The 20977-nt window shown below is 38.9% G+C and overlaps 1 protein-coding gene and 1 long non-coding RNA gene across 5 annotated transcripts in view; one reads left to right on the top strand and one right to left on the bottom strand.

Annotated features, from left to right (window-relative positions):
* Positions 1–20977, top strand: part of tox2 (TOX high mobility group box family member 2) — a 155713-nt gene that overhangs the window by 38415 nt on the left and 96321 nt on the right. For 3 of the 4 annotated variants that reach the window (XM_036151214.1, XM_036151213.1, XM_036151212.1), the window contains exon 2: positions 5158–5250. The exons of the other annotated variant lie outside the window; for it this stretch is intronic. In XM_036151214.1, the coding sequence (XP_036007107.1) occupies positions 5158–5250 (93 nt within the window). The remainder of the gene's footprint in view (positions 1–5157; positions 5251–20977) is intronic. 4 annotated transcript variants of the gene reach the window in all.
* On the bottom strand, positions 1945–11866 carry LOC110369395. The gene is made up of 2 exons (XR_002429009.2): positions 11280–11866; positions 1945–2298 (listed from the first exon to the last, which is right to left on the bottom strand). It is a non-coding gene; the product is annotated as an uncharacterized LOC110369395 (long non-coding RNA).

Here is a 20977-nt window from a genome sequence, read left to right as displayed (position 1 = left end):
GGAGACTCCAGTAGGATTTGGGTACAGATGCAACTTTCTAAATCCTGATGCATAGACCGCTTTTCTGGAGCATAATTCCTCCATCAAGTGTAAATACCCCTGATGCAAAGCTATTTAGAAAATTATGCATCACCTCTTGTCAGGCTGAATCGTATTGCACTTATTGCTAAATATGTAAGGGAAAGTGATTCATCAAAATGTAATATGTAAACCAGAGTAGCACTATGCAGCTGCTTCCTTTGGATTAAAGCAACTATAAGTGTGTATAAACCACTGAAAAACTGATTCATAGTCTGTTATTGACTGTCGGACCACCACCGCTAGAAAATCGACTGGTGCATGTTTGTGATGCTGAGCTCATGTGTTTCATCTGCAGATCTCGTAGAAAGAACTTTTTTTTTTAAAGGCAACAGAAAATAAAGTGACTTTTGTTTCTTCTTCTGATATTTAATGTTGTTACCCAGGCATTATCTAGTGAAGGTCGGTCTAACAAATTAGAAAACCAACCCTAGAAATATCAAAATACTTATTTTGTGTAAATTCTCTGTCTGTGCATACACGGAGAGCACCGTATACCACTGATGAGTTATAGTGTTTCCCTATAAGTCTGTCTGGGCCCTGCATTCCTCTCATCGCCAGTGTGTGATGAGTGCAGCCTTTCAGCTAATCTGCGAAGAATGTTGGCCTCAGACGCACATGTGTTCCATTAAGACCAGATCTGCGTAAATAATATAACATGCAACAGCTAGCATTACAGCAGGTAACCATAACCCCACAGCTGCGCCTTTTGGCTTTACGGTGCCCTTACAGCCCGGCATATAAAAACGGCAGAGCCAATCTGGACTTTTAATGAGGGAATGTATTGCAGCGCCCATGTGCTCTTAGCAGGCAGTCGATTTGAAGAAACAATGCCGTTAAAAATTATTCTTGATTGTTAGAGAAAGGGCTTTTCATTTTTGCGTGGTTGCACAAATATTCTAGAGTCTGGATCATCTTTTTTTTTTGGACATGATTGTGTGCACAGTCAAGGGATTTGACTTCAGTCACAACTCTCACAGCGCACATACGTTTGGTGTACAGTATAAAACCAGAATGTTTAAAAAAAAAATATTTGTATTTATTAATATTTATAAGTTATCTAAGATTCAAATAAAGACACACCAAGCAGAACTTTGTGTATGATTTCCAATCTTCAGTTTTTTATAAAAACTTTGACCTGCTGACACCAATTTCTCAACACTACAAGAAGATATAGAACAGCACTGAAGATATATTTTCATCCATCATGAGAAGGTTCAGACAAAACTAATTTTAACCTTGTAACTTTATATTAGCCACTGGCTTGGCTTGCATAACTTATTGTGTGTATTTCTGATGGGAATGTAGATCCTTACCTAATATTTGAGATTTCCAAAAAAAAAGCTTCCAACATTTCTAAATACTGTGTTCTATGATAGACATAAGTTAAAACTGGAAAAGGACACACCAGAGCAACTTTGCTTTTTGGACCTTCCTTCTAAATAGCTTCATACATTCCTGTGCTTCCTCTTCTTTTTTAAGCACTTTGCTAAGACGGACATTTTACAACTTTGAGTCTTCTTTGCTCAGTGACCATCCCACACTGAAAAGTGTTGCAGTTCCCACAGCGTTGACTGATTGATTGGTAAAATAAGAACTTTTAGATTTTGATAAGTGAAAATGATCCAATTCTAGTCACCAGGTAATTTCTCGGGGCGTTTCTGTTTGCTCAAAAATTGAAGTGGGGAAGCTTCACATAAATAGATCGCAACAATAAACGTAAAAAAAAAAAAATACATACATAAACATACAGGACAAACAAAACATTGTAATTTTTAATATATTTGCTAATTTACATGTTTTTATGAATAGGTCGATGAAAAAATAGGTCTTTGAAATATGAAAATGCTAAATCAAACAATTGGATAAATAATAGATCTTTTATTTTTTCAGTGTAATTCGACACGTAGCACATCACATCAGAATAATCCCTGTCCCATGTAAACGTTTGTGAAGCCATAAAAGATTGTCACATGGCAGGGGTCTGGCAGCAATGCGTATCCCTCCCTCCATTGTTAACGGCCTCTGTGTTCAGGCAACTCTGATTGGCTCTTTGTGTTTATTGTCTGATTGGCTCGGCCCCCGCCGGGTCGTAGGACAATTGCTCGCTTTCGCCGTCTGTCTGGGGAAGTCCCTCTTCATCTCAAACTAGTCCAGTTACAGTATGTAACACAAAGTTCAGAGGATGCCTGCGCCTTCCTGGTGTGGTGCTACATCTTCCTGTCACAGATCACAAATGTTTGTCAGAAAAGCAGGACAGTTGTTTATTCACATGAAGATTTAATTCTATAGGCCACTTCTTTTCTTTTCTTTTCTTTTCTTTTCTTTTCTTTTCTTTTCTTTTCTTTTTTTTAAGTTGGAGCAACAAGTGAACTCTCAGATCCACTCTATTTTTGGTCTGAGCCAGATTGATGGTGCACTGGCCTAAAAAAGAAACAGAGGTTAGAAGCAGCATGATGTCGAGTGCAGATGGCAAACTACCTAGAGTGTCTGGTTTGGCAGACTTATTACAGAGACTAGAAAAGGAAAAAAAAAAAACAGCCAAAATTGAAAGAGAGGTGACAAGGAGCAAGAGCCACTGAAGTGAGAACTCAAAAAACAAAAGAAAAGTGTCAGAGAACAAGTGTTGCAAACAGCGCTTCTTGCACTTCTGAACTGTTGTGAGCCAACGAGGAAATGCAGGGAGTTTGGCTATTGCTGTTCTGGTTGCCAGCACACCTAATGAGTCTGTCAGGGCCAGTTAGCACAGCCAGGCCTGCCTGTGTCTCCTCCAGGCCACAGACAGCTGTTATTAGCCCTGTAATGCAGCATGCCACAGGGCTAGATTAGGCTGGCACACAGGCAAAATATCAAACATTCACTCACTGTTGCTTCTTTGCTGGTTCAGGCGGCGATTCTACGAGGCATTCATTTAGCCGTTTCTGTCCAGTTAACTAACAAGGCTCAACAAAGAAACAGCCAGAGACAGAGATAGGCTACCAATATCTTGTGTGAAAAGCTCTAAATGTCAAAAATAAAAAAAATAAAAAAAAACAGCTCGGCCAGCTCTACGTAATTGCTTGTAAGGACATTGCAGGGTTATATTTAATAATGCTGTGTCATCATTATGCAGCCCATATTGACAAGATGGTCACTGCTGCTTGCTCATCTGTTTTTCGTTTCATAATGAACGCAGGAAATCAAAACAGGGCACAGGCACGCTAAATCTGCTTTGTGGGATTACCTACGCAGCGCAACAGTCGGCAGGAGTTGGCCAATATGCTTTGAATTTTTCAGCTATTTAAAAACATAAAAAGGAAAATAATGATTTTTGTCTTAAATGACCTAGTCATAACCAGGTCCCAAAATGTCATAAATCTACACCTAAAAATACATTGGAAAAAAAATTAAGTGCACTTTCTTTTTTATCATTACTGTATGCAGTTAATCTGTAAGGCAAGGCAATGCAAACTTATTTATATAGCACAATTCAGTACAGAGACAATGCAAAGTGCTTTACATGATTAAAATATAGGAAAATAAAACAGAATAAAAGCAAGTAGGGATAGTGTAGAAACAAAAAAGAACATTTGAAAACAGGAAAGCATTTTAACTTGAACATTCAAAGGCAATTTTAAGCAAATGTGTTTTTAAAGAATACCGATCATACTGTATATATTAGGACCTTTCTACGTGCTGTTTTACGAACCTCTTTCATGCATGGTAGGTTACGCGAGCCTTTACATACATTGGTATGTGGCTTTGTGGTAATCACTCTACATTTGGCCCGCTAGATGCAATCTGCATCTGCGTGTTTATGTAATTTCACTGTAAAGGCTACATCCTGTTATATTTTCTTTTGTACACCGTGTCACGTGATAGATCAAAAGTGAAAGACAAGGCCAGGCACGGTCAACTCAGGTTTGTTTGTCTCACTTAGCTGTTCAAAAATATTGGAACACATTTCAGTTTATTTGAAAGGTGTGATCGCATGCAGGTCAGCGTGGTTTTTGTGAGGTGAGAAACAAATATTTTAAAAGAGGGGAGAACAAAAGCGACGCAAGAATTAGTTGAAATAAAAATAAAAGCATTGTTACTAAATTGCTGATCTGTTTTTGTTCCTTAACTAGTACATAATTTTCCATTTGTTTTGAACAGTGGTGAAAAAAAAAAGGCTTTTTAGTGTTTATTTTAGCTACGCAGCAAACATAAGCTAAAACTAGCCCCTTAGAGGAAAAGAAACACGTAATTTCTGTCAATTAACACACGTAAAAGGACACTGATGTACTGCAAATAAGGGGGAAGCAGTTGAAAAGGAGTGAAGAGCAACGATAATGTGAGAATAACGGAATATCAAGGAGTCTCCGAGGTGCACTGAGGTGCTCGTATTTGAGAGGGAAGTGAGGAGGGAGATAATGACAAAGAAACATGATAAAGGAGGTGAGATTTGAAGTGAATCCTAGGAGGTACTCATGCTGCAGCTGTGGTCCTCGCTGTCAGCCCTGCTGAGCTAACCATGTCTTTTCCTTGCAGGAAATTTTTTTTTTTTTTTTTTGCAAAATCATTAGCTTTCCAACTAGTGAGGGCCTTTTGCCCCAATTTTTGAGGTTGAGTTTTATGGCCAAAAGTCCACATGTGGAAGTGCAGGGTGGAGCCAGAAAAACTAAAACCCCCTTCACTCTAATTATGGGCTGTGCAACATATAGAAAATATAGTCAGTCGAGAGGAGCCCAGCTACTGAAAACACAACAGCTTAGTGAAATTAGTGCCGGTGCATGGGCCAAACACATGCAGTTACTATGCTCAAACAGAAGCTAAGACTTGCTCCTTAGATCACCATAACCTGAGGGGATTTACCATATTTAAGTTCACTGTTTAGTGACTTGGTGGAAATCTACGCAACGGACACTTTACACACAACTGAACGGACTGAGCTGTGAGATTCCTGCACGTCTGGTTTCATGTTAAAGAATTCTGTCTGACTTTGAAAAAAAAAAAAAATGAAAATTTGAACTCATCTTTTAAAGATTTTACGATCAATTGAGATGTTTATGTCTAAAAGTCAGAAAATGTAAAACTGTTCTCTTTCTGCTTCTACAGAACAGATACGCTGCCGCAGACAGAGGCGTGAGGCTCTACAGTTCCCTGCCCATGCGCCCAAACCCTGATGGCAAGAGGCTGCCCTCTACTGGGGTATGAGTCATCCCTCTCACCCCACCCCTCCACTATACATCGCACACTCACCCATTGGTCTCATTGAAACCTGAATACCACCTGATGCAGCAACAGGGTCCTTATCGTGTAAACGGGTGTGCTGGGTTCAGTTAAAGCACTGAAGGTTTTAATTTGGATATCTTTATCGCAAACGGGAAGCGCCCGCATCCACGCGGTTTAAATCCCAGTGAGAAAAGACCATGTGATTGCAGCATAGCGGAAATCTTCCAAACAACGGCTTTCAAAAGTAATCATTTTTCCTGAACCTTTGCCACTTTGTTTATGTGCAAGCTCAAAACTTAAGTGCTTTCACTAAATTTTATGGGAGAGTCAAAGTAGTGCATACTGGCGAAGTATAACAAAAAGATACACTTCAGCTCCCGAGTCAATATTTTTAGGACCACCTTTTGCTGCAGTTACACCTGCAAGTCTTTATATGTCTCTGGCGTCTATGCATATATGGAAACTGATATTTTTAGCCATCCCTCTTTGCAAAATTGGTCTGGCTCACTCAGACTGGATGCAAAGCCTCTGTGAAATTTTTTTTTTTTTTTTTTTTTTTAGTCTTGTCACTGATTCTCAGTAGCAATTGTGGTCTTTGACTTGGACATGCTGACACATTTATACACTTTCCAGCGTAGCTTTTGGTTTATTCTGAGGGTTGCTGTGCTGCTTGAAGTTAAGCGTCTGCCCTAGTCTCATGTCTGTGGCAAACTGTAGCAGCTTTTTCTTGCCGGATTGCCCCGTATTTAACTCTGTCCATCTTCCCATCAATTCTCATTTATCCGGTTTGATTTGAAGGAAGATGCGAATGCAGACCATAGTAGTGGCAAAAAAATTGGATATTTAATGGAGTATGTAAAACTTAGACAGCACAGGGGATAGCAGGACATGGCGAAAACAAACCAGAGGGAGCAAACAGCAGAAATCAGCTACTGGGAGATGAATACAGGCTGTTAGATGCAAGGGAGGAGAGAGAGCAAAAGCATGGAGAGCAGGTGGAGGAAATTAGATGATTATGATGATTATGGAACAGGTGAGAACCATAAATGTAGTGCTGAGGGAGAGGGAGAATGATGGCAGACAGGAGGAAACACGGAACTCTAACAGAATTTACTAAACAACACACCTCCTGGGGGTCATGCCATGATCAGCTTTCCTATTAATGAAAACTATCCACACAGCATGATGCAATATGCAGTTTGTTATGCTGCGTGAAAATTTCTGCCAAACGTAGCATTTTAGATGTAGGCCATGTTCCCATTTTCAGACAATGAACTGAACACTACTCTGTGAACTTGAGATATGGTTTTATGACTTAACACTCACATGGTTTTTAAATATTTTTGCAAATTAAAATCTGAAAAGGTTGGTGTAGATTTGTACCCAGGCTACTTTGTGCTGATATCACAAAACAAAACAAAAAAATAAACTTGTAAGTAATTGTTGTTAGTAGTCAGATAGAGAGTTCACCTGTATATAATATTATCTCATTATTATCTTAGAGAGAAAATCATCTGTTATAGAGCATCAGTGAATAAAACATGAAGACAAAGGGACACACCTTTGGAGCAAGTGTCGTGAATAATCTTGAAACAGCATTTGGTGAAAAAGCAATATCCCTAGATTTGAACATTATCGAAACTATCCGTTGTCTCCACACAAAGACATGGCCGACCAACTAAGCTGATTGGCCAAGGAAGGAGAGCAGTAATCAGATAAGCCGCTAAGCAGTGTCTGGAGGAGCAGCAGAGATTCAAAGCTCAGGTAATAGAAACTTTTGAGTACTCCACAAATCTGACTGATCAAGTTAACCACGCGCCATTTCAGGGGGGAAGAAAGAGCTCTGCTCAAATGAGACAACAGTTAATAACACTGGCCTGCATGCAAAATGCTTTGTGTGGCAGAAAAACATTATCTGACAATCAATAAAAAATATATATATATATCCCTAAAGCGAAATAAGGTGTTGGCAGCATCTTGCTGGAAATCCTGAAAGAAAAGCTGTTGGGGTCTACAGGAGACTTTTCACTGGAGTGGGTGTTCACCTTCCAGCAGGGTTGATTAGCATAAACATACAACCAGAGCTAAAACTGAATGGTTTAGATCAAAGCTAAAGTCCAATGTTAGAATTGTCTATTTAAAGTCTAAAACTATGACAAAGCCCAAATATTGCTGTTCCCTGATGGGAATTCTTGAATCGGACCTTATATTGCACAGAATAAGTCTCTACCAGCATTTGTCTCCAGATGCTGTTAGAGACATGCCCCAAAAATTGTGTCAACCTCCTGAGTATTAACTCAGGAGGGTAAAAATAAATGCACGCTATATTTTTCAGATTTTTCTTATCTCTCTCTCTCTGTATATCTTTTTCCATCTTTTTCCATGCATTACTTCAGATTGGAATGCACAACTTCAAATAATCATGCACTGCTTATCGCAGCAAATCCTAACACAACTGTCTAACACTAACTAACCCCATGTCTTTGCCCATGGTCCCTCTGAATGGGCAGCTCTGGCTCGTGTTACCAGTTCATCACTGCAGCATCTAATTCGTTCCATTGTGCATGGTACTTTGTGTTGTATATCTCTTCTAGCTTCCCAAAAACACCCATCTTGCAGATGATCAACTGCGTCCAATCACCATCACGCACAATGCAAGGATGCAGGAGCGTTCTGAACAATATGTCCATCCCTTTTGTGGCCCAAAGTATGAAATAGGCGAATGTAGATGATTCATAACAATAAAGCGATTTTTTCAGTTCTGCCAAACGTTTTTGTTACAACAGCTCTATTAGAACATCAAAGTCTCATTTTCAGTTATTTTAACGCATAAGTGTTCACAAGGATTCTGAAGAAAAAATGATTAAGTTTATTGAAGTTGCTGCACTTGCAACTCTTTGACTTTGACAAAGTGCTGTAGCAGTCAGCCTACTTTGTTTGTGAAACCTCTCTTTCATTTTTTTTTTAAATATATAAAAAAATACTTTAGCGTTGTAAAAAAAAATCATAATTAGAATCTAGCTCGCCTTGCTTTTATGCATTTATGTAACAAAGGAGAGAAAATGAAAGAACAATAGAGCTAAAAGAGAGAATTTAATTTCCCCCGTTTTTTTTTTTTTTCATGTTTCACTCCGTTCAAGTGCTTTTTGAATTATCTCCTGGGTGCTCCGGGGCTCAGCGAGAGGAAGAGTGGGTGAGCCAGGGTGGGGGGAGGGAGCAGGAGAAAGAGAGAGAGAGAGAGAGAGAGAGAGAAAAGACAGGCAAAGTTAAAATAAAGCAATGTAATATTGTTGGTGTGCACCTTTTTTAATTACAGCCGAGATTGTATTGATGTCTCTGGCCACATGTCCTAAATCATTTATCAAGAGAGGGAGAGTGCTAACAAAGCATTTCTAAGAAAGCCACCCTCTCACAGAGGCTGGAATCATATGTTATCTAAAGTGAATATTGTTAATGCTTTTCAGTTGAGGGACCTACTTACAAATCATGGGAATGAGCTCCTTGTCAGGGCATGTGTGAGGCTGTAAAGATATAAATCTACCCTCATCTGATACTCTCTTGTGCAAATTACACTGCATCTAAAACTGAATGTAGATGCTCTTTGTGAAATTTATGGATAAGAAAAAAAATATTTGTGCAGCAAACACGTCTAAATCGTCTGCGTTGCAGTTCAGAAGGAACTTAAAGATTACATCTTTTGTGCAGATTTGCAAAACGGAGACAGTGTGTGCTATTTTCTGCCCCCCCCCCCCCCCCCTTTTGGTTATCTGTCATTTCCTTTTGTCTGTTATTACCTTTGTGTAAGAGTCTGTACAGTAGCACACTGTAGCTACAGGCTGTATGGAGAGGAGGAGAATATAAACCACTTAACATGCAGGAGGAAACCAGACGTTTTTCCATTGCACTTATCAGGTGCTGCGGTAAGAGCAAGTGTCAAGGTGCAGTAGGTCCCTGCAACCCCCCGCACACCCCTTTTATTTTCCCCTGATTTCTATCTCTGTACCCCCTCCCCTCACCTCATCTCCACCATGAACTATGTTCAGTTCAGTTCAGTTAAAAGTGGGCTTGGTACTTCCGCAGCAGTTAACTCCCCCCCTCGTCTCCATCCCCCCTCTCACCCCCCCCCCCCCTCACCACCAACACAAGTTCTTCTCTCTCTGTCAAACTAACCTCCAACTCCTGCTTTTCACCTCTGTGTTTCCTGTCAAGGTGCACTGCCCACCTCCATATAACCCCATCCCCCAACCTCCGGCTCTGCCCCCACAACCTTTTGCCTTTTCTCTCTTTTAACGTCAATTACAGCGCTTAGTGTCTACAGCTTATTTTCTGAAATGCTCAGTGCAGAGGGCATGATCTGCGCTGCTCTGCTGTGATCGATGCAGAGAATGGGATTGTTCTGTTTTATTAGTGATGTCGGACAACATTCTATATGAGAACAAAAATGTCTCATTCTAACAGGTGTAAAATCTGACAAGTATACAACATGTACTAGCTGTTGGTCGGTTACCAGGATGAGGGTATACCTAGGTTTCAAAAACTGTAGCCTTCAGCATACCATTCCTACGGTTTGAATTCATTTAAATGAGTTCCCAGAAAAAAATGTCAGAATGCCATCCAGGAAAGCAGGTTTGCCCCTCCCCTTCTTGATGCTGCATACTACCGGTCAGCTGGCTGAAAGAAGGTTTCTACATTTTTCTATACTTGAAAATCAATTGTTTGGAAACATTTCTGGTTGCAAAAGCATGTTTTTAAAAACTACAGATAGCACGTCACCACACTGCAAAAACGGAACTAAAAATAAGTAAAGAACATTTTTTGTGTATCTGTCCTTGATTTGAGCGGGTAAATAAGATTATCTGCCAATGGAATAAGATTTTTGCACTTAAAATAGGAACAACTCATCTCCATCATCTTATTTCAAGTCCAGGATGTCTAATTATCTTATTTTAGGGGTCAAAATACTCATTCTATTGGCAGATAATGTTATTTACCTGCTCATATCTAGGAGAAAAATACACATTTTAAGAACATTTAACTCATTTTTAGGTCCGTTTTGCAGCGCAGCAGCAAGTCAACTGTGGGTTCCTGATTGTTTAACTAGCTTGTTACAACAGTGTCACTCAATAACGTTAATGCCATTCTAAATCTACCATGAATTGTTATGGCATTTGCTTTATAAAAACGTTGTCTATGAAATATGGGTGATACTGTAATAAGCAGTCTTTTGGTATGTAGTATGTTTCTTCAAACATTTTACAAAGACTTATCTGTTTGCACATTCTTCCTTGTAAACTTCATCAGGATCAGGTTAAACAGACGGAGCATCTGTGAACAGGACTTGGCACATATTTTCAGTTGATTAAAGTCTGGTCTTTCCCATCTGTAAAAACATTTGACTCCATCATCCCATCAACTCATGTCGGCTTACATGAAGAAGTAAGCATGATGCTTCATCCACCGTGCTTCTTCTCAATCTTCTCACATGGTCTTTTCCACTTTTATTTATAATTTTTTTTAAACATGTATATTTTTTCTTCCAAATTGCAATTAGGCAGCACTTTGCGCTGGTCTGTTACAGAATATCCCAGACAATACGATACACAGTATACTAATAAAAATAGAAAATATTAAATACAATGAAAAAAGGGGTTGTATCTTGTCTAGCTGGTGACAAAGTTAAATTGGTATGAACAGTTTTTCAATGCATATACAGAAAAATGTATTTCAATTATTACTTTTTTTTACTGTTAAATGTAGTAAAACTTTATGTTGGGTTAAAAGTTAAGATGGCATCAAATATTGTGTGTGCAAAGCTATAGGTCACTAGATATTTCAGGATATTTTATTGGTTTCAAGTTTTTAGGTGCTTTTATAATCAAAGAGATGTCATAATGTTAAGTTGCCAACTCCAACTGAACAAAAAAATTTATTTGAACTTCAGCTGATGCAATGGGTGTTTGAGTGGATGAAAACTATTAAAGACGCTTAAAGGGGGGTTACTTTACCTGAGCGCAAATTGTTTGTAGGAATTCAAACAGTTTGAGCTGCTGCTCTGGCTGTTGTTGTTGTTCAGTTATCTTGCCTTGACTGTAGCGCAGAAGGTTGAAGGTTCAGAATCTGCTGGAGCACCAAGATGACAGCGTTGTTTCAGGATTGTTTTTATTTTTTTATTTATTTTTTACGTCTCTCACTCTCTCCGTGCTGCTTTGTCTCTCTACTTGTCTTTTCCTCTGTCTCCGAGCTGATTTGGAGCCTTGCATAGTCAATTATGTAGGGAGTCAGAGAGGGAAGAGGGGGCTCCGGCTTCCATATTTTGGTGTGATATTAATATTGCATGAGCTATTCTAAGACAGTGCCTATTAAGGCGGCAGCAGGAGAAGAATGTGACAGACACAAACACACATAAAAAAAGAGCCTGAGAGCAGGGGTGAATCAGTCTGGATCAAGCGCAGGTTGTTCTAATTAGCGTTTTCCTGATTTAATATAGAGGAGTATTAAGAGCGACTAATTTTCCTGTTTAATATGTCATGTTTGTTTATCGTAGCATGACTCACATCATGCTGTACAGCCATTGTGTTTGATGTCGGTGAGAATTGACTGATGTTCACTGTAACTGTGCTGGAACACTGACTGGAATTTTTTTTTTTTAAGCAACCCACTGAAAAGAAATTTGAGAAGACAACTGCACGTTGTATGAAAATACTATTAATAATTGCAATATCACGTGTTGCAGAGCGGGCATGATCTGACAGCAGCCGATTTATTTCCAGCTGCTGGATGGGTATCAATGATGCATGCTGCATGTGTCAACAGCGACAGGCTGAGAGGGTCCCCAGTGATGACTGAGATGCTCAGCGTGGACACTTATTGCACTTTGGGTGTTAAGTGGTGATGATATAGTGCAGTTTTTACAAAGACATCTCATTTCGTGCCACCAAACACTGACATGTGGCTCTGATTTTCAGCTGAAGTGGACATCGCTACTGTGAATAAATGGTACTTTGAGAATATACTGAAGTGGCTGTAGATTTCACAATAATTATTGTAGATGTTAACTTTGCATTGAATATTGAAAACACAGCTGACAAAAACATTTCACCAACACATGTAAAGAAAGTATACTTTACCATTAAATTACTATGGTAGGGTAATAGTGATATGTAAACTATGATGGAATCTTTGCACATTTGACTTTCAGCAGTTCATTTTATGTCACAAACTAGTTGAACTCTAAATAAATAAAGTGAATTACTGCCGGACATTCACACCAGTGGTACTGTATGTACTTTTTTACAACTACCTTGTTTGTTATGTAACGACGTTATTATGGGACACATTACTCATACTTTGACACGTGACTTTAATACAGTTGAGAACAGGATGTCACAGTAAATACTTTTTATTTTTATTTTTATTCTGTCTATAGCAGTTAAGCAAAGCACCACCTGTAGTGATTTGTTTGGATGTAAATGACTTTAAGATGCAAAAGAGCTTTAATGTTTGTAATTGGATACAGATATCTAGCTAGGGAACACTGCCTCTTTTCACTGGTACATTATATATCATTAAATCCATTCCTGTTTTTTTTGCCTCTGTATTTGTCCCCTTACATGTCACCTAAACACACCAGTCTACAATCCTAGAATGTCCTTAGTCTCTGTTCCCTCAATCAGTTAGGGGAGAAAAAAAAATCTTTTCTTACTCTGCACCATCTTCGAGTCATCTTTACCAGGAACTGAAATTATTGGATCAAATAATTTGATGGTTGATTTTATTACTCGTTTAAAAATGCAACAACCTCAGAAAGTTCTTGTTCTTAGTCTTTTTCTTAATCATATATATATATATATATTTTAAAAACATTGTCTTGTTGTTCTGTATAAGTTTTAACAGGTCTTTCTTGTGAGAATTTGTTTCTCAATTAGACACCCTGTATAACTGAAGGTTTGCTAATACTAATAATACCAATACTACTATTACTACTACTACTAATAATAATAATAATATAGGCACTTCACTTAAATCCTTTTTACCATGACCAATTTCAGATTCAGTAAAGATATTGATTGTTTCCGATAAGCTGTGTGTAAAGTCTGTCTAACTAAGACCATTGCTCCCACTTAAACTTTAAAAGGCTCCAGTGGGCTGAAGCAAAGCACTTGAGGATTGAGGATCATTAGATTAATGGGGGATTTAGTGCTTTGTGTTTTTCTTTATTTTGAGATTTGCCACTGTTTGCTTTGCATATTCAGTTTATTCCTGGTGTCAAGATTTCTTATGCTTTTGCTCAATACTGTAGAGTTCAATTTGTATTTCTGGTCTTTTCTAAGCTGCAGTCTTTAGTTCCAGTTCTCTGTAGATCTGTAGAAAACCTGCATTTCCTTGGAGACTTTGTTCTGTTTACTTCATGTTTTCCTGTTGCTACAGTTTCCGCGTTTATCTGTCACCTTTTGGGTTCAATCTCAATTACTTCTTATGTTGGTTGTATTTCGGACTTCTGTCTCCCTGCTCACCTCATGAATTCTATATGTCGGCCATTTCTGCTCACTTTTTTCAGATCAACTTCAGTAACTTTCCTTCCCTCCCGGCTGCACCCAGTTACTAATTACCCACCTGCTCCTCGTTCACTGATCACCTCTCTAGCCTAAACCTTCCTCATTTAGTCAGCTCTTTGCTAGAGCCTCATGTTGTTGCCACCAGATTCAATTATCATGTTCCTCCTGTTATTTTTGGGGATTTCCCCTGGACTTTATGGTGCGTTCCTTTTGCCTCGCAGGTCTGTACTAACGAGTCGCAGATTGCGTCATCTCTGCCTTTTTGCCTTCCAAACATGGACCCTCGCACTGTTGTTAAAACAATAACAATGACTAACGCTGTTCTAGGCAGCATTTTGTGCAGATAAACACAGCAGAAACATCCCATCCCTTGAACACTTAAAGGTAGCACCTGTATGACTGACTGAATGTTACATAAACAATAGAGAGTTGCTGCAAACAGTCAAAGTATGAGGTTTTAGCAGCTATCATGAATGCCTGTTCCACTGACTTTCTGACTCATAATACTTATTTTAGGGGTCGTTCCAGTTAAATTTTCCATCCCAGAGGTCGAGACTTCCAATTACTGAGGATAAATGGAACGCACTATAGGTTTTTGATTTTCCTAATTATTTTAAAGCCAGGTGTTTGCATCTTGGAGAGGCTGCAAAGGTTGCTGGTTTGAAACTCTGGGTCCCCGAGCAAGACCCTTTGCCACAGATTTCTCCCTGTGCGCCACTCAGTGTTGGCAGCACCCTGCTCCCTAAGGGATGGGTTAAAACCAGACAAATTTCCCCTCTGTGGGACTATAAAGGGAAATATTATTAGTACTATTATTATTTATCCTTTTTATGTGAAATAAAATGTGATATTAATTACAGCTATTTTTTATTATATTTCACAAGACAAGAATGTTAAGTGAAATAGTTTTGTGTTATGTCTGTTTTTTTTTTTCCCTCCAATGTAAATCGGCTCACTTAACATCCTGCCAGAGCAATGATTCCACATATTTTTTCAGGGTTTTTGTTGTGCAAAAACAACTTGGTTGTGACAAAGTAATAAGCACAGAGTAAGACATAAGTAAATTTGTCAGCCTGGGATCCAGAGAGACTTTCGTCCGTTTGGTACTTGCTGAAATTTAACCGATCATAGAGAGTTTATGAAGTATCATGATATGAGAAATGCACACTCTGTTTAAACTGATTCATATTTGGCTCTTTAGCTTTAATGCAAATAAAGGAGTTTGCTTCCCCCAAATTCTTCGACTTAGCCTAAGAACCTTTATGCAAAAGTATTTTTTTCTATTATTTTACCTTAACTCCTTTTAGTTATTATCATCAAAAACGTTGCGAGCCACTACCCGGCACGGTCTAAAACCATGAATAAAACCATCTGTCCTGCTCCCAGCACCTGCTCGAATTTTAAGAAGTGTTTTAAAAACGGCATCTTCCCCACAGTAATATACCGACGGCCACGCCTCAAAGGGTCTGGATTAAGACCTACACTCTCCCCCTTTCTAAAATATAACAAACGTGTGAAAAACATCAGAGCCGTAACCAACGTGGAGGGAACAGTGTGGCGCGCGGTGGTTGGTGTGGAGGGGTGGTAAACAAGTGAGAAGGGAAGTAAGGGAAACTCAACATCTTAACACTTAGCAGCACCCCTCCCTGCTTGATGTATCAGTGTAGTTGGCTTTCTCTGAAATTCAAATGGCAAAAGCAGATGAAAAACTAGAAGAAAAAAAAAAACCTTCGACTTTGGAAATGGAGGGTGAGATGGGGGTGGGGGGGGGGGGAGCTGAGAAAAAGACCTGCCATCCATGTATTAGTGCTCTGTAAATATTACATGAGCTCCACATTCACTCAGTTGTTTGGCATTACTTCCACTGGATGGGTATATTATTTTAGAAACCATGCCTTGTTTATGGAGAGGCATGACCTACTTCCAGACACTCCTCTCTTTCTCTCTGGTATTTTTTTTTTCTTCTTTTTCTCTTCCTCCTTTCTCTCACTCGTGTCCGCACTAACTCTCTCCTTTTTTTTTTCCAGTCTCACTCTGCAAAAAATCTCAACTGCTTGTCCCTGCTGAACAATTACAAGGCAGAGAGACCCAAATGGAGATGTTTGTAGAAAACAACATGTGTATAATTAAGGTTTAATGAGCTCTTGTCAGGGTGGAATGTGCAATTAGATTGGTAATAGAAAATTCTGCCTGAATGCTAGTGGCAGAGGCTGGATGTGAAGTCAGCATGGCAGCGAATGAAAGAACAGCAAATTATTTCGAGGCCCATTGACAGACGAAGACAGCGCTTGGTTGCTGCATTTAGATTTAAATACATGTTAAGTTTTCAAATGCAGAAAGAGGGATTTTTTTTCTCCCCACATTTCTTCTGGTGAAGAATCATGTACTTTCAAATGACTTTACTTCTGCTTACCAGGTTTTTTTTTAAAAAAAAAATGTATTTAGTTTTTTAAGGTAAACAGTTCATGAAGGGCCTTCAACTCTGTAGAATAAACCAAGACAATGATTTGGCTGGAGAAAATCAAGAATGCAATTTTCTCTAAAGGTTTCTGCATTTTCTTGAAAAGCATAACTTTTTTTGTGAAGGGTCTGTGCAAGGTTAACTTAAGAACATTCAAATTAGTTGAATTAGTTGAATTTTCTGATCCTGACTAATTAATGGATTTTTTTTTTTTAAAGGCTTCCTAAACAGTTTAGGCCTTTTTCCAATGCTGATTTTCACAATCCTCACACTCTTGAAAGGATTTGGCAAACTTGAAATAGCCACAAAAAGAGAATTCTATAGATGTCCAGAGTTTGGTATTTTATATCAAGATTGAAAATATTATACTAGTCATAAACGTTAGCTTCGCTTTGTTCGAGACGTCAAACTTTAGCATTTTGGCAAGGATGACTACGTTTCATAGCCCAGTTGCTCACGTTACTGGCTGTAAACCTTTTACTTGCTGCCTCTTTCTGATGGGACTTTGTTTGCAAACTGTTGGACTACTCAGTGCTGCCTGACATATTCCATTAAAAAAGGTGACAAAAGGTCCTGATGAAGCGTCAACGTGTGACAAGCTTACATCATCAATAAGCTGGCAATATGAACATATACTGCCAGCATGTTCCTACATGTCTGTATAGCCTATTCAAAAAAAAAAATAATGTTGCATGAGTACTGCAACCCAGAAAGACCACATTTGGTGCACATATGCACCAGCAAATTCATGTTTTTGGTATGCAAAGGCAGCTACAACAAGGTGATAATAACGTTACCTAATCTCATGCTTGGCGATGCAGAGTACTGACAAAGATACAATGGTACTCGGTTTGCCAAAGGCTTGGCAGAGGACCTGGCTTCATTATTCTGATAAATTCAGCTAACAATTATCAAACCACCTGTGGCCACTCAGAGACGCTGTATAGAGCTGTAAACCTTGGCCGGGAAATCATTAAAGGGCCAGCGTGAATTTTCTGAAGTTACCTTCTCTGAAGTTTTTATTGGTCGTAGTTCCCTTACTGGAAATAGAAAGATGCCATATCATGCCATGAGATTTTTGGAAATTAAAAGTATTCATCTGCGCGGGGGATGGCTAACAGACTGTCAGATACAAACCGTGTGTTTTAGCTGACTTTAGCAATTTAAATCCACTCAAATGAAAGTGTTTGTATCAGTGGGATTTCACAATAGAGTGCTGTTACATTCAGTGTTGTTTTGTCCAGTCAAACAACGTCCATGGTCTGCCAAGGATGGAGTAAACATTATGATTTACTCACAATCACAGTCAGCTAATCTGCCAAATCAGCTGCTGAGGTGGTTTGATCCAGTTCATGTCTGACTACCTGGTTACCGTCCAAAACATTTGAAGATACCCTTAATGTTTCAACAAGCTCCTTGTAATATGAGGTCTTTCTGCTACAGCTACAGCAACTATTACAAATCATAACTTCACAAAGGGAAACACATTATACAGATTAATTACACACAGATGATGTTTTCAAGCCGGTATTTCTGGTAATTATGATGATTTTCCACTTACAGCTAATGAAAACATGACAAATACTATAAACTTTACAAACGCTAACACTAACCCTACAATAGCTCCGATTGTACAGTCGAGGCAAAACATCTCTTTATTTCTGTCCTTTTACAAAAATTTTCCTTCAGCTATGTTTTGCTCTGTAAAACACTCATGCACACACAAATCATCTTTGGCTTTTTATGAATTAGTTTACTTGACTCTAAAAGAGAGGCCTCTTTGTTGGCTTCCTCAGGGACTGCTCTTGAAAGGCTCCTATTGTGCGCTATAAGCACTATGCTATAATGCAAGTTGATTTAATAGATTTAATGGAACGAGCGGAGAGAGTTCTCAAGCCCGCATGTGATGAGAAGTGTGCTGGTTTAAGTATCCGGGGACCACAACTTAAAGAAAAGTCAGGTAATTCGACAGTTTTCGTTTGCTGCTAAAGAATAAAGTTTTATTTTAAATATTCTTATATGTTTTATCTGGGTAGACTTTGTTTAGAAAAAAAAAGCATGCTTTGCTGTCATACCTGTCATATTGTGTGTTTGTGCATCCATTTCTATGTTCCACCTGAGTTGAGCTGTGAGTCAAGGTTAGGCAGAGTAGGCAGAGTTGGAAGTCAGCAATGTGTGAGCTTTGTTTTCATTGTGTTTACAGGGGGCACAATGGTGCAATTTTGTGGCCATCTGAAATCCTACACCTACCAAGAGCTTCAGGGGTCAGAGGGTGGGGGTAGTGTGTGTGCCTTTAGCCCAATGAACCATGCATTTAGGGAAAAAGAAAAGTGATCCATCCAGCATCCCATCAAAACAATTCTGAATCACTGACTCACTCACACACTCCGTGTTCTGTCAGCTCGCTGATATGTTTTTAAATATATGTGTGTGTATTCTTCTTTCAGCCAACCCCACCCCCCCTTTGCTTTGTAATCTGCCATGCATTATTTTAGGGTACCATTCGTGGTGCGGCCTGCCTCTTAGAGCCCCTCAGGATGATTGACAGGACCATAAAGCCGACCAATAAATGCAAGATTAATGTTATATCTAAAATCTGATAGATGCAATTAAGGCCATCAGAAGCAGGAGAGGGAACACTCTTCCTTTGGGACTCATTCGCTTGCATGGTTTAACATGATCCTTAACTCAAAGCTTTAATTCATTTCCCCTCTCATCCTGAATCTCACAGTCAAGCACAAATTTAGCTTTATATGTTTTTCTCCATTACGTGTGTATAAATATATATATATATATATATATATATATATATATATATATATATATATATATATATATATATATATATATATATATATATATATTTCTTTGTCTTGTATACCCTTTTGTGTGTCTTTCGTGCGTCACTATTGTTCTCTTTTTTTTATCCCTCTCCCCATTTTGGTGCATTTGTCACGGCGATGCAAAAAGAAATCATAGCTGCTCCAATTCATTTTGTGCTCTTTCAGTCGAGAAAGAAGGGCAATTCTGTTTCCCCTCACTAGTTTCTGTGTTGAGGTTTAAAGGTAATGAAGACCATATTTCATCTGCATGGAGTTATTTGACCGGGCGTGGCCGACTTGGTCTGTTATGGGAAAATAAATATTATGGAAGGTCTAACTTTGTTATCTTTATCACACTGGGATCGATGTGTGTGTGTGTGTGTGTGTGTGTGTGTGTGTGTGTGTGTGTGTGTGTGTGTGTGTGTGTGTGTGTGTGTGTGTGTGTGTGTGTGTGCGCGCACGTGTGTGCGTCTGTGTATATCTCAGTTTTATTATTCAGGGTGCATTACACAGACATGTTGGTCAGAGTGAAATATGTTCAAATCCAGATCCCTCAGTATATTATAGAGCTGTAGTTACAGTATGCAAACATGTATGCATATTAGTGAAACATAAAAGGAGAATACATATGCAGGAGCAAATTTATGCCCTCGTGCAAACCATATCTGCTTTATTGCTAACCATCCCCCACTGCCTGAGTCCTTTGCGTCGGTCTGTTTATGTATGTGTGTGTGTGTGTGTGTTTGTCTCTCTCTGTCTGTGTGCCTTTCTGAGTCATTGAATGCTCTAATGACCACAGTCCTGACACAGGTATTTTGACTGCTGCCTCTTTCCATTGCCACACTGACTGACATGCGATTAGTTACGGTGGGCTGAAAAATCTGGGGTGGGGCGGGCTGTTACCATGAAAAAAAGATTCGAGGAGGAGGTTTAAGTCCTCCTCTCCACGCCTCTCCTGCTTCATCTCTCTTTAAATCGGAAACATCCCCAGCCGCAGCTTCCAGCTCTGCGATTTTATAGTCAGTTCATATAGCAGGGAACAGCTGGATTCACAGCAACCTTATGAGAAAATCCTCTCCTCCAGATCAGTACGGTTAGCAGCGCTAAGGCACAGAATGCAAAGCAAGCTGCTGCAACATGAGATCATAGATTTGGTGGAAAACCGATCCGAATGTGTCTTTTCTGAGTCAATTAGGCATTAACCCAACCCAGCCTATCCACTCTAGATAGATGTCACACTCATCCAAGCCCAATTGCAAACATTGAGCTTCCAGAGATTAAAGTGGATCGACGATATCTAGTAAAAACCCAGTATTTTCACTTTTTTTTTTCTTTCTGTTGGTTCGTAAGAAGATAAAACATAATTTGCCATTGCCTTATTTGTACATGACTGGTTTTATTTGATTTCTTCATAAAACAAATGTTCCTACAAAACAAATTTAGCATGCCAATAAAAATCTTTCCAATACAGTTTTATCTGATTAAATTAAGCAAATGGAATTTAGCAAGCGCATACAGAGGTCCTAAAACAAATAATCATGGTCCAACAATTTCAGGAAGGAATGTGAAATAACTAAGGCTGTCTGTGAGGGGCTTTAAATGTTTCGAGTTATGTTTAGATTAGATGTTTATGTTATGGGTTTTTGTGGATTTAATTGCTGTGGCATCCATTTCAGGTTCGTACATATTGGAATTATTTAACTTGGTAAAGTCGGGGCTTCTGACACAAAATCTCAAAATATGCAGAGAACTGTTAATGCAAAACCCAAAACATATACATGCAACATTTATATGGTTGTCAATCAGTTGCTGAATTTCTGACAGTAGTAAAGGTATGTCAACCTCAATGATACGCAGTTAATCTT

Source organism: Fundulus heteroclitus, chromosome 20, assembly GCF_011125445.2.
Source record: "Fundulus heteroclitus isolate FHET01 chromosome 20, MU-UCD_Fhet_4.1, whole genome shotgun sequence".
NCBI lineage: Eukaryota > Metazoa > Chordata > Actinopteri > Cyprinodontiformes > Fundulidae > Fundulus > Fundulus heteroclitus.
Note: the sequence above shows the minus strand (reverse complement) of the source record. Positions and strands in the feature narration are given on the sequence as shown.